Source organism: Suricata suricatta, chromosome 3 (assembly GCF_006229205.1).
Source record: "Suricata suricatta isolate VVHF042 chromosome 3, meerkat_22Aug2017_6uvM2_HiC, whole genome shotgun sequence".
NCBI lineage: Eukaryota > Metazoa > Chordata > Mammalia > Carnivora > Herpestidae > Suricata > Suricata suricatta.
The window spans coordinates 126,067,700-126,080,268 of NC_043702.1; the positions used below are offsets into that span (position 1 = coordinate 126,067,700).

General features: G+C 41.0%; 1 protein-coding gene across 4 annotated transcripts in view; it reads left to right on the forward strand.

Moving 5' to 3' along the window:
- The window catches only part of LOC115286662 (60S ribosomal protein L39), a 140,813-nt gene that overhangs the window by 33,370 nt on the left and 94,874 nt on the right, over positions 1-12,569 (forward strand). Inside the window, exon 2 of one of the 4 annotated variants that reach the window (XM_029933085.1) lies at positions 189-519. In XM_029933085.1, the coding sequence (XP_029788945.1) occupies positions 189-519 (331 nt within the window). Of the gene's footprint in view, positions 1-79; positions 520-12,569 lie in introns of those variants that run through there. The other 3 variants (XR_003906197.1, XM_029933084.1, XM_029933086.1) reach the window with 3 other exon arrangements.

The following is a 12,569-nucleotide window of genomic DNA, read 5'->3' on the forward strand; positions in this document are numbered from 1 at the left end:
TTAATGTAATATTTTTATTAAATTTGTACAATTTCTTAAAAGAAATGCCTCCCTCCCCAGTAGTGTGCTCATGGTGGGGAAGGCGTGGCAGCGGGAGAGTCTGCACCCCGAGTGGGAGAAGCTGTAGATGGTTTTATTTTTCTGCTGCAAGAAGACTTATTGTTTGCTTTTGGCCCACCACTTGGGAGACGGCTGCAGCTGCAGAGGGAGGCTCAGGCAGAAGCCCGGGGTTCAAGTGGAGGCCAGCGGGGCCCCTCCGAGGCTCCTAGTGGGACCGGAAGGCGGGCCTTTGGAAGAGAACGCGCCTGCGGAGGCGAGTCAGGTGTTCGGCATCGTCCGAGGAACGTCACGGCCTCGTGCCGGAAGTGATCGTCCGGAAGCCACGGAACTGGGCGTCCGAGCGCTCGTCCCCGTCCCGAAGGTCCCGGATGTCTGTATCGGCTCCGCTGCAACGCCGCGGGGTGGGACCCACGTTCTCAGGAGCCGGCTGATCGTGGCCGAGCGGAAACCCCGACACAGGTGGGTGCGGGGGAGCGGGCCGTGGAGTCGTTCGGGTGGACCCAGGAGCTCGTGGTTCACGGCGACGAGGCGCGAAGCTGTGCTGGCTGCTGGGGGGCGGGGCGGGGGCAGAGGGTCGCGGAGAAGGTGTTTCTAGAGGCCGCGTCTGAAGAGGAGGTTAGTGTCCGTTGTGAGGCGGGAAGAAAGGGGCTCCCTGGGTCAGTTGCGTCCCAACTCTGGGGAGGCCAGAGACAAGTTCGTGGGTCTGCCGGGTGCTTTTAATAATCTTTATTATTTAGAACAGTTTTTGATTTACAGAAAAAATATGACCAAAGCAGAGAATTCCCATACACTCTACACCTAGCTGCCCTCATTATTAACATCTTCCATTGTACGGTAATTTTGTTGTAATTAATGGTCCAACATTGATGCTTTTTTTTCTTCGTATCCCTGCAGATCTCACACGTTTTCTCTCTATGCAGTCCTATCGCTGGTACTCTGTCTAGTAGACTTGAGCCACTTCGTTTTCCCCAATACTCATTCCCGCCTTCTCAGCCCATGGAGCCCACCAGGCTCTGTGGATGAGACCTGGAAACTTCCAGGGCAGCAAGCTGAGACAGTTGGGGGCAGTACATTTTCTGTTGCTCCTCTTCCAAGCTGACTGTCTTTTGTAACCTCATGTCTAGTGTCTTGATAACCATTGTTTCATTTATTGGTAATTTTTGGTTGTTCAGGCATGAGAGTAAATTGGTCTCTGTTATACTACGCTGTCCAGAAGTGGGATTTCCTTTTTTTTTTTTTTTATATAATTTTAAACATTGTAAATATAGTTGTTTTATGGTCTGTGTCATATCACTGAAATTTCGTGTGTCTCTTCTCTGGTCTATTTTCCTGCTCGTTTTTGCCCATAGTTCCTTGTTTATATACATGGTTACTTGGGTCACCATAATGTGGTGTCTCCTCCAATTGCATGGGGGCCCCCAAATGTAAGGTGACCAGATTGAGTGCAAGCTGGTGGTGCAGGGAGTGATAGGATTCACCTGCAGCAGAACAAAGGCGATAGAGGTTTATTGAATATGTTACAAGAGAGCTGTGGGCAGGACAGCAGAGACTGTGACAAGGCACTGGCTGGGGGCTGATTTGTACAGGAGGAAAGTGAGGGGGTATACTGACAGATGGAATTTTCTACTTTTTGTTAACTGTGCCTGGTTATAAGTAGCCCATGGGTCACTTAGGGCCTATGGATACTTTGAGGCAGGTCGCTTGATGAGTACACCTGTATTCAACCAAGTGGTCGTTGAGGGCCTTTTTGCCTTCATCAGGTTCCTTTGCTCAAGCCTGTTACCTAAAACCAGTCTCGGCACATGCTAACAGTGACTTGTAGCAATAACATTAGGCCAGGACCGAGTCACATTCCTCCAGAGAGGATTTCCATTTGTTTGCGCCACATGGAGTATTGGGGGGATTATTTGGGGTATTCTCAGTTGAGGACAATCTAAATGTTAAGGATTGGGATTCTCCACATATCAGGCAAGTAGCATGTAAGGTGAAATTCTATGTGAGGGCTAGGCGACATCCTACATCCTGGGGTGGGTCCTTTGAGGTGCCAGCTTATTTGATACATTGTTATTAATTGAAGTCCATGCTCTGAGATTTTCTTAGTTTTACCCAATGTACCTCTGTTCCAGGACCTTGTCCACAGTACATTACATTTACGGATCGTGTCCCCTTAGGTTCTTCTTGGATGATTTCTCAGACTTCCCCCTTTTAAAAAAAAAATAATTATTATGTAAAAAAATTTTTTAAATGTTTTATTTATTTTTTGAGAGAGAGAGGCAGGCACAGAGTGTGAGCGGGGGAGAATCAGAGAGAGGGAGACCTAGAATCCAAAGCAGGCTCCAGGCTCTGAGCTGTCAGCACAGAGCCTGATGTGGGGCTTGAAACCATGAACTGTGAGATCATGACCTGAGCTGAAGTCGGCCACTTAACTGACTCAGCCACCCAGGGGCCCCTCAGACTTCACATTTAAAAAAAAATATTTTTATTTTATTTTTGAGAGAGTGCAGGCAGGGCAAGGGCAGAGAGAGGAGACAAAATTTGAAATGGGTTCTGCACTGACAGCAGCAAGCTCGATGTGGGGCTTGAACTCAGGATTTCAGAGATCATGACCTGAGCCAAGTCAGATGCTCAAGTGACTGAGCCACCCAAGTGCCCCTGGACTTTCCATTTTTTGATAACTGTGTTAGTGTTGAGCACTGGCTAGATATTATGTAGAATGTTCCTCAGTTGCGATTTGTCTGATGTTTTTCTTACGATTAGTTTGAAGTTGTGGGTTTTGGGGAGCAAAACCACAGAGATAAATTACTTTTTCATTACATCATATCAAAAATATTTTCTAGGAGCATTACTGATCATCTCGATCACCTGACTGAGGTGATAATTTGTCATTTCTCTACTCTTGTTTCTTCCCCTCATCACACCTCTTTCCGTACTTTCCAAAGTTATCATGCACTTCATACTTAAGGAGCAGGGAGTTAGGCTTTCCTTCTATGAAGACAGAGTATCTACATAAATTATTTGTAATTTTTATACACAGGAACTTTGTCTCCTCTCTACCATTTACTTATTTGTTCAGGCAGTCATTTTTTTCATATTCGTATGGGCCCAGGGATATTCCTTTTATACTTTGGGTTACAATCCAGGACTACTTTATGTTGTTTTTGTTTAAATTCTTCCAGCTGTGGACACTGGGAGCTCTTTCAGTTGGCTCCGGGGTCCCTTTGACATACCCTCATCGTTGTGATTTTGTTTGTTGTTGTTGTTTTTTTTAATATTTCTTACATTCTGGCACTGAAAGATGATCCATATTTGTCTTGGATATTTCCTGCCCCAGTTCGAGATTCACCTGTTTCTCCAAGACACTGTTTTCTTTTATTAGAGAAGAGTATTAAGATCCAAGAGCTGAATGTTAAGTGTATTTTTTGATACTGGGATGTTTTTGCTTAGCTGACAGATGAAGGAAATATATGTGTGTGTACTAACCAGTGTATATACACATGTCTATGTATATTTTTTGTGTAACTATTAAGCTAAACATAAATTGATATTCTCTGTAATACGTTACCACAGGGACCTTTGTAGCCTTCTCCCCCTTGTTTATTTGTAATATATTTGTCAATTCACTGCTTGTTTATAAATTTTCATTTCCGCAGGGAGACCATTGGCTCCTGCCACACCATGTCATCCATTTAGTTGCATTACAGTGCATTGGTTCTAGTATTCAAGTGTAGGCGTATCCAAAATTAAGCCCCAATGGGAATTAGACTGTGATGCTATGGACAGTTTCTTTTGACTTTAATCTTACAACCTCCACTTATTTCCAGAGTTATTTGGATCAGCACCATCTTTCCCCCATTAGGGAGGTGGTTTTGTTGACTTGTAACACAATTGGATTATTTTGCTCCAATCTGCATTTTATTCTAGGCTCTCTTCCCCTTCTAAATGATTTTCCTTTAAAATTTCATACACTAGAATTCACTGTTTATGCTCTGACGTTCTAGGAGTTCTGGCAAATGCATAGTATATATATCCACAGTTAGTAACAGAGAGAGTAGTTTCATTGCCATGAAAATAATCCCTTGTATTTCATTTTATCCCTTTTCCTCATCTCCGGCAACTACTGATCTTTTAATAGTCTCCATAGTTGATTCCAGAATGTCATATACTTGGAATCATATAGCCTTTTCAGATTGGCTTCTTTCACTTAGCAATGTACATTTAAGGTTCCTCCCTGTTTTTTCATGGTTTGATGGCTCCTTTATTTTTATCTTTAAATAATATTCTATTATATGGATATAGCACAAATTGTTCACCTATTGAAGGATCTTGTCTGCTTCCAGTTTTGGCAATTATGAAAAAGGTGCTATAAATATTATTATATAGGGTTTAGTGTTAACACAGGTTTTCAGATCAGTAGGGGAAAATACCTATGAGCACAATTGCTGGACTGTAGAATAAGAGTACGTTTTGTTTTGTAAGAAATTGCCGAATTGTCTTCCAAAATGGTTTCACCATTTTGCATTCCTGTGAGCAAAAAGTGTTCCTGTTACTCCACATCTTTGGTGGCATTGGATGTTTTGGAGTTCAGCCATTCTAAAAGGAGTGTAGTGGAAGGTCATTGTTGTAATTTGTACTTTCCTCAGTGGCAAATCATGTTGAGCATCTTTTCTTGCCCTCATTTGCCGTCTGTTTATTTTCTTTGCTGTGATGCCCAGATCTCTTGCCCATTTAAAATATTGAGTTTTTGGGGCTCTTGGGTGGCTCAGTTTGTTGAGCATCAGATTTTGGCTCAGGTCATGATTTCTCACAGTTTCTGAGTTTGAGCCCCTCACATCGGGCTCATTGCTATCAGCACAGAGCCCCCCTTGGATCCTCTGTCCTCCCCCCCTTCCCTGTTCACACTTCCTCTTTTAAAAATAAATGTTAAAAAAAAATAAATAAAGATTGAGGTTTTTTTTTTATTGTTGAATTTTAAGAGTTTTATACTTTGGATATAAGTCCTTAGGTATGTGTTTTGTAAATCTTTTTTTCTCAGTCTGAGGCTTATCTTTTTTTTTAAATTATTTTATTTTATTTTATTTTAATACAATTTATTTTTTTTAACATATGCAATTATTTTCCGTCATTTACAATACAGTAGTTTCAATGATACTCCAAACTGAGGCTTATCTTTTGATTTGTTTTTGTAGTATTTTACAGTCAAAGGAGGTCTCATAGCTTTTTTTTAATGTTAATTTATTTGGGGGGAGAAGGGGCGCAGAGAGAGAGAGAGAGAGAGAGACAGAGCCAAAGCAGGCTCCCCACTGTCAGCACAGAGCCCCACTCAGGACTGGAACTCAGGAACTGTGAGATTATGACCTGAGCCAAAGTTGGACATTTAACTGGCTGAGCCACCCCGGCACTCCTCGTACATAATTTTTAAAATAGTTATTTCTATGTTCTGTTATATATTCTTTCTATTCATTCATTCTCTGGACTGTATTATTTCTTTATTGGTACTTAATATAAATCACAACTGCCCGAAGAAAGCTTTGCATTATTTTCTGTGTAACTTGTAATTCAGTGTTTCCTGCAAGGTTTTATTTTGTATCATTATTTTTACAAAAAGTAATACAAGCTCATTGGGGAAAAATAAAACAATATAGAAAAAAATCAAAATCTGAAGTATTACAGTGAAGTTTTACTATTTCATTCATATAGATATTACTCATTAAAATTTTTTTAAATATTTATTATTGAGAGTCAGAGATAGAGCATGAGCATGGGAGGAGCATAGAGAAGGGGAGACACAGAATCAAAAGCAGACTCCAGGCTCTGAGCTTTCAGCACAGAGCTTGGCGTGGGGCTCGAACTCACAAATGCGAGATCATGACCTGAGCCGAAGTTGGACACTTCACCGACTGAACCACCCAGGCGCCCCGATATTACTTATTCTATGTTTCTTCCCTCCCCTGTGTAAGTTAAGGCAATGTATATTAATATCCATAAGATATTATATTTATATCAGATGCCTTTTTGGCATCTGTCAAAATAGCCATGTAACCAAAATAACCAAATAACTCTTTATTTCACATTAATGGATTTCCTAATGTGGAACTACCCTTGCATTCCTGGAATAAATCTTACTTGGTCATGGGGTGTTATCTTTTTAACACAGTGGTAAATTCAATTTACCTGTCTTTGCTTAGGAGTTTTGATCTTATAGTCATAAGAGAGGTTGGCCTTCTTTCCTGTTTTGTGGTATTGTGTGCTTATTTTCTTGTGTTCATTATCACATTTTCCAAAGTTTTGATGATTTTATTGGTCATGTTATAGGACTTTCATATGAACTTCTTTATGTGTAGATTTTGATTGATGTAACTTAGTTCTTAAAGAGACTTTAAAAAATTTAATAGAATCCAATTATTCATTTTTTAAATGGATGATGCTTTTGTGGTGTATCTAAAAATTCATTGCCAAGGAAGTTTGAAAAAATAAAAAATTCATTTCCAAATCCAAGGGCACTGAGATTTTCTCTTATGTTATCTTGTGGGAGTTTTCTGATTTTGTATTTTATGTTTAGGTTTATGGTCTACTTTGATGTTTATTTTTGAGAGAGAGAGAGAGAACGAATGAATGAATGGACATGAGCTGGGGAGGTATAGAGAGGAGGACAGAGGATCCAAAGCAGGTTCTGCACTGACAGCAGAGAGCCCAATGCTGGGTTCAAACTCACAAAACTGTGAGATCATGACCTGAGCTGAAGTTGGACATTTAACTGACTGAGCCATTGAGGTGCCCCTTATGGTCTATTTTGAATTAGTTTTTATGAAAAGTCTAAGTCTTGAATCCAGTTTCATTTCTCCTCCTCTTCCTCCTCCTTGCATATGGACATCCAAATGTTGCACATCATTTGTTGAAAAGACTTCCTTTTTTCCATTCAGTTGTCCCTACTCCTGACAAAGACTCTCTCCTTGACCAAACCTTAGTCAGGCTCTTCTTGGCCCTCTTTTCTGCTAGGCTCCAACCTTGTGCTCTGTCCCTGGCTTGCTTAGTTCAGTTTTAGCAAGAATCCTAAATCAGTTTGGAAGAATCCCCATTCTTAGAAAGTAATCACCCTTGCTATCTCATCAAATTCCTTATCTGTCATCTTCAGTATCTTTTTAAAGTTTTAAAATAGTTTTTAAATTTTCTTAACATTTATATATTTTTGAGAGAGAGGCAGGCATAGTCAGAGAGAGACACACACAGAAGCCAAAGCAGGCTCCAGGCTCTGAGCTGTCAGCACAGAGCCCAGTGAGTGGCTGGAACTCACAAACTGTGAGATCCTGACCCAAGCCGACGTTAGATGCTTAACTGACTGGGCCACCCATGAGTCCCATCTCATCCTCAATATCTTACCACCATGGCTTGTCTTCAGCAAGAATCACTCTTACCCCAATGTTTCCTTTTAATAATTTTTCATTCTTTGAATCCCACCTGCTCCTTGGCTATAAATCTCCACTTGTCCTTGTCATATTCAGAATTGAGACATGTCTCTTTTCCCTTCTGCAAATCCCATTGTAATAATTCCTGTTTAATACTGTCTTACTTGCTGTCTTTAACAAGTGGTCACAAATAATTTTTTTGACACTCCTTTGTCAAAAATCAGTTGACAATATTGTATGGGTCTATTTCTGGGCTCTCTGTGTGTCTATGGTGTTTTTCCTTTTTTCTTTTTCCTTTTTAAAAGGATACCATACTCTCTTGATTACTGTAGCTTTATAGTAAGTCTTGAAATCAGGTAATGTGTCTTCCAACTTTGTTTTTCAGTATTATGTTGGCTATTCTAGAGCTTTTGTCTTTCTATATAAACTTTAGAATCATTTTGTCAGCATCTACTAAATAGCTTGCCGAGATTGTGATTGGAATTGCATCAGATCCACAGATCATGTTGGAAGAATTAACATCTAACCACTATTGAGTCTATTATATGAACATGAAATATTTGATTATTTAGAACTTTTATTTTTTTATCAGAGTTTTATAGTTTCCACATACAGATTTTACAAATATTTTGTGATGTATACACACAAGTATTTTTTTTCTTGAGGGAGGGACAAGATGAATTACTATTATAGTGGTTTAAAAATTTTTTTAAATATTTTTTGGTGGGGGAGCACGGAGGGGTAGAAGGAGAGAGAGAGAGTATCTTAAACAGGCTCCACACCCAGCATGGAGCCCAATATGGGGCTCTGTCTCACAACCCTGAGATCATGATGTGAACCGAAATCAAGTGTAGCCACCCAAGCACCTGCCCCCTCCCGCCTGCCAAGAATTTTATTAAAAAAATTTTTTTTTAATGTTTTATTTATTTTTGATACAGAGAGAGACAGAGCATGGGGGGGAAGGGGCAGAGAGAGAAGGAGACACAGAACAGGAAGCAGGCTCCAGGCTCTGAGCTAGCTGTCAGCACAGAGCCTGATGCGGGGCTCTAACCCATGAGTGTGAGATCTGACCTGAGCCGAAGCCAGAGGCTTAACCAACTGAGCAACCGAGGCACCCTCGCCAAGAATTTTAAATTCTGATTCTTCATTGCTGGTATATAGGAAAGCAGTTGACTTTTATGTATTAATCCTGTATCCTGTAACCTTGCTGTAACAGGTTATTATGGGAATATCTCCTTTTATCGCATTTCATTTTACTGTGCCTCACAGATATTGTGTTTTTACATATTGAAGATTGTGGCAACCCTGCATCAAACAAGTCTACTGGTGCCATTTTCTATCATCATTTGCTTACTTTGTGACCGTGTGTCACATTTTGGTAATTATCACAATATTTTGAACTTTTTCAATATTATTATGTTTGTTATGGTGATCTTTGATCAGTGTTTATGATTTGCTAAAAGCTTAGATGATGGCTAGCTTTTTTTAGCATAGAGTATTTTTTTTTTTTTTTTTTGAGAGAGGGCACAGTGAATGAGGGGCAGGATGGGGGGGTTTGTTCAGGGCTCACCTGAAGCGGAGCTCGAGCTCACCGGTTATGGGATTTGAACTCAGGAACTGTGACATCATGCCCTGAGCCAAAGTCAGATGCTTAATGCCTGGGCCACCCAGGTGCCCCAAGCATAGAGTATTTTTTTTTTTTTTTACATTTTATTTATTTTTGAGAGAGAGTGAACAGAGGAGGGGCAGAGAGAGAAAGAGACACAGAATCTGAAGTAGGCTTGCAGGCTTTGAGCCAGCACGGAGCCCGACATGGGGCTTGAACCTACGAACCGTGGGGTCATGCCCTGAGCCAAAGTCGGATACTCAACCGACTGAGCCACCCAGGCACCCCACATAGAGTATTTTTTAATTAAGGTATGTACATTGTTCTTTTAGATATAAGGCTATTATTGCACACTCTATATAGTACAGTATGGTGTAAACATAGCTTTTATGTTTGCATTGGGAAACCAAAGAAAATCATTTGACTTTTTTTATTGTGATATTTGCTTTATTGCCGTGGTCTGGGACTGAGCCTGTGTCTCTGAGGGTGTGCCTATAGTTCCAGAAACGTGTTAGCCTTTTTGGATTTCCTATATAGGCCTTCATGTTATTTGCAAACAAGAACCATTTTATTTCTTCCTTTCCAATCTACCTGCATTTTATTTCTGTTTCTGGTTTTATTGCAGTAGCCAGGACTTGCAATATAATATTGCTGTGGACTGAGGGTGTTTGTTTTCCCCAAATTCATTTGTTGAAACACTAACCCCAAGTGCGATGGTATTTGGGTGAGGTTACGGAAAGTAATAAGTACATTAGGTTATGAGGGTGGGGCCCTTAAGATAGAATTAATGTTCTTGTAAAGTGGAAAAGGTACGGAGTCTCTTTTTCTGCTTGTATGCACCAAGGAAAGGCTATGTGAGGACATGACCAGGAAGAGGGCCTTACCGAGAAGTTGCTACCCGGTTCTCGAGTTGGCAGCCTTCAGAGCTGTGAGAGATGAATGTGTCTTGTTTAAAGCACCCAGTCTATGGTAATTTGTTATTGCAGCCAGAACTGACGAAGACAGATGTTAAAGAGGCGTGGGGAGAAAGGACAGCCTTGGCTAGCTCCCATTCTTAGGATAAAAGCATCCCGAAACTGGATGTAGCTTAAGCCCTGACAGCACTCTTCTCGTGCCTTGGCGCTGGCCTTCCCCATGATGTTTGGGCTTCCCTCAGACCTCACTGGAGAGAGCCTGCGCTTGCAGTTAAGGGGAACATCCCGTAATCTTAGGGTTAAACTTCAGCCTTTCAGTGGGCTTCTAGCATGTCTGCAGGCTATGACCTTCACAAGTTTTTCTTAGCTTCGTTCCCCTCTTGGAAGAGATAGGAAGGGTGGGTGGGGCTGGGGTTACACACTTGACTTTATCATGTTTGATGGTCTTTTCTCCTGCAGAGCAGGCCTGCTGTGTTATGGAGAGAGCTCTGGCCTATAGGATCATTCTCCCTTCTTCTCCCCACACCCTTCCACAGCCACAAGGGGATCCTTCTTGGATCTTCCCCATGAGAAGCTGGTGGGGCTCCTGGAGGGACAGATCTGTGAGATTGTGTTAGTTTCCCCAAGACCGCAAATCTCAGGATTGCTTGCCTCGCTCCCACAGTCTGATGCCTGTGCAGACTGGTGTTTGTCACTGTAACCCCTGAAATGTGTCTGCCAGTTTATGGCTGTAGCAGTTCCTGTGTCAGGTAAGCAGATGGCAGCTGTGTCCCTGAAGGAGCCTGTTTCTCCAGAATTGGGAGTGGTGATTTGTCCTGCAGCCACACTTCTCTCATGAGTCCAAGAAAGTCACTGATCTGTAGTTTGCCCATCTTCTCGTAAGTGCAGAGTGACAGCTTGCAAGCTCTTTACAGGTCCTTGAAGGAAGTCGGAAGTCTGGGGACTGTTTTATCGCTGGTACTGCTTACAGTGGCTGACTCATGCTGCTGATAAAAAGTCTTCTGTGGGTGAACATGCTCCGTATCGTTTCATCTGGGGTGACTACTCCTCTCTCCACCTTAACTCTTCGTGTACACTGACCACCCCTGGTTTTTCTGTCATCTCTCATGCTTTACCTGCTGACCCGTGTGTGTGTGTGTGTGTGTGTGTGTGTGTGTGTGTGTGTATTTATTTTGAGAGAGAGGACAAGCAGGGAGGGGTGGAGAGAGGGGAAAAAGAGAGAATCCCAGGCAGGCTGCACGCTGTCAGCGCAGAGCCTGATGTGGGGCTCACACTCACAAACTGTGAGATCATGACCTGAGCTGAAATCAAGAGTCAGAGGTGTAACTGGCTGAGCCACCCACATGCCCTGACCTGCTGACTCTTACTTATCCTTTTGGTCTCAGATCTCATTTCTTCAAGAGTATTTCTCTCTCCCTTCAAGCCAGGTTAAATCTAAACTAGGTTAAATCACTTTATATTCCTTTAGCTTCCTGTATACCACTTTTGGTAATATTTGACACCCTTGAAATTACGTTTTCAATGTCATCCCTGTGAGGGCGGGGATAATTTTTGTATTCCAAGTACCTGGCATGATGTAAGTACTCACAAACATTTCATTCAATTGATAATTGACTGAAAGATGTGACCCTGGGATTGTATATCTTGCTGAGTTGTCTTAATGTGCATTGGTAACAGAAAGTGTGTAAAATGTCATATTTGAGGGGAACTTGGCTGGCTCAGTCGGTAGAGCGTGTGACTCTTGATCTTGGGGCTGTGAGTTCCAGCTCTAGGTCCACTTTGGGTGTAGAGGTTACTTAAATAAAACTTAAAAAATTTTTTTTTGAAAAATATTACTTGAATGTGTAATCCAGCTAATCAAAAAATAAAACAAAACAAGAATTCATGCATAACTAGAGAAGATGTAGTATAAATAGTGGGTTGTCAACATTAAGTCCAGTAAATCAGCAACTTTTTTTTTTTTTAGCACAAAACAGACTGCAGTTTTTAGGATCATTGGAACAAAAGTTCTGTGATATATTGCCAGTAGTAGTAATTTGGCAATAATAGAATGATATAAAAATTGTAGGACATGGCCCAAAATCAAGAAGTGTCACATCTATACTATTTAATTCTGTTAACTGACAGGAAAACATAAAGGTCTTGGGATTTATTTAAAAATCATAAGGAGTATCATTGGCTAAAAGAAAAACAAAAACCAGATTATAACTTCCACATTTCTTTGTCTGAGGATAGGATAGGGAGTAAACAAAGTAAATAGAAACTGCATAATAAAAGTTAGAAATCAGAGGCAATGTTAAACATGAAAAACAAGAGTTATGAAATAATACAAAATTAGGACTTCTTGGAGCGCCTGGCTGGCTCAGTTGGAAGAGCGTGTGACTCTTGATCTCGGGGTCATGAGTTCGAGCCCCATGCTAGATGTAGAGATTACTTAAATAAAAACTTAACAACAATGAAGACATATAAAAAAAGAAATAGAACCTACTCTCTAAACTTACACATACAAACATGTACAACTTAAAAGGGGTAAAATTATCTCATAAAGGAAAAGATGCTTTCAGATCAGGTAAAAAGATACAAACA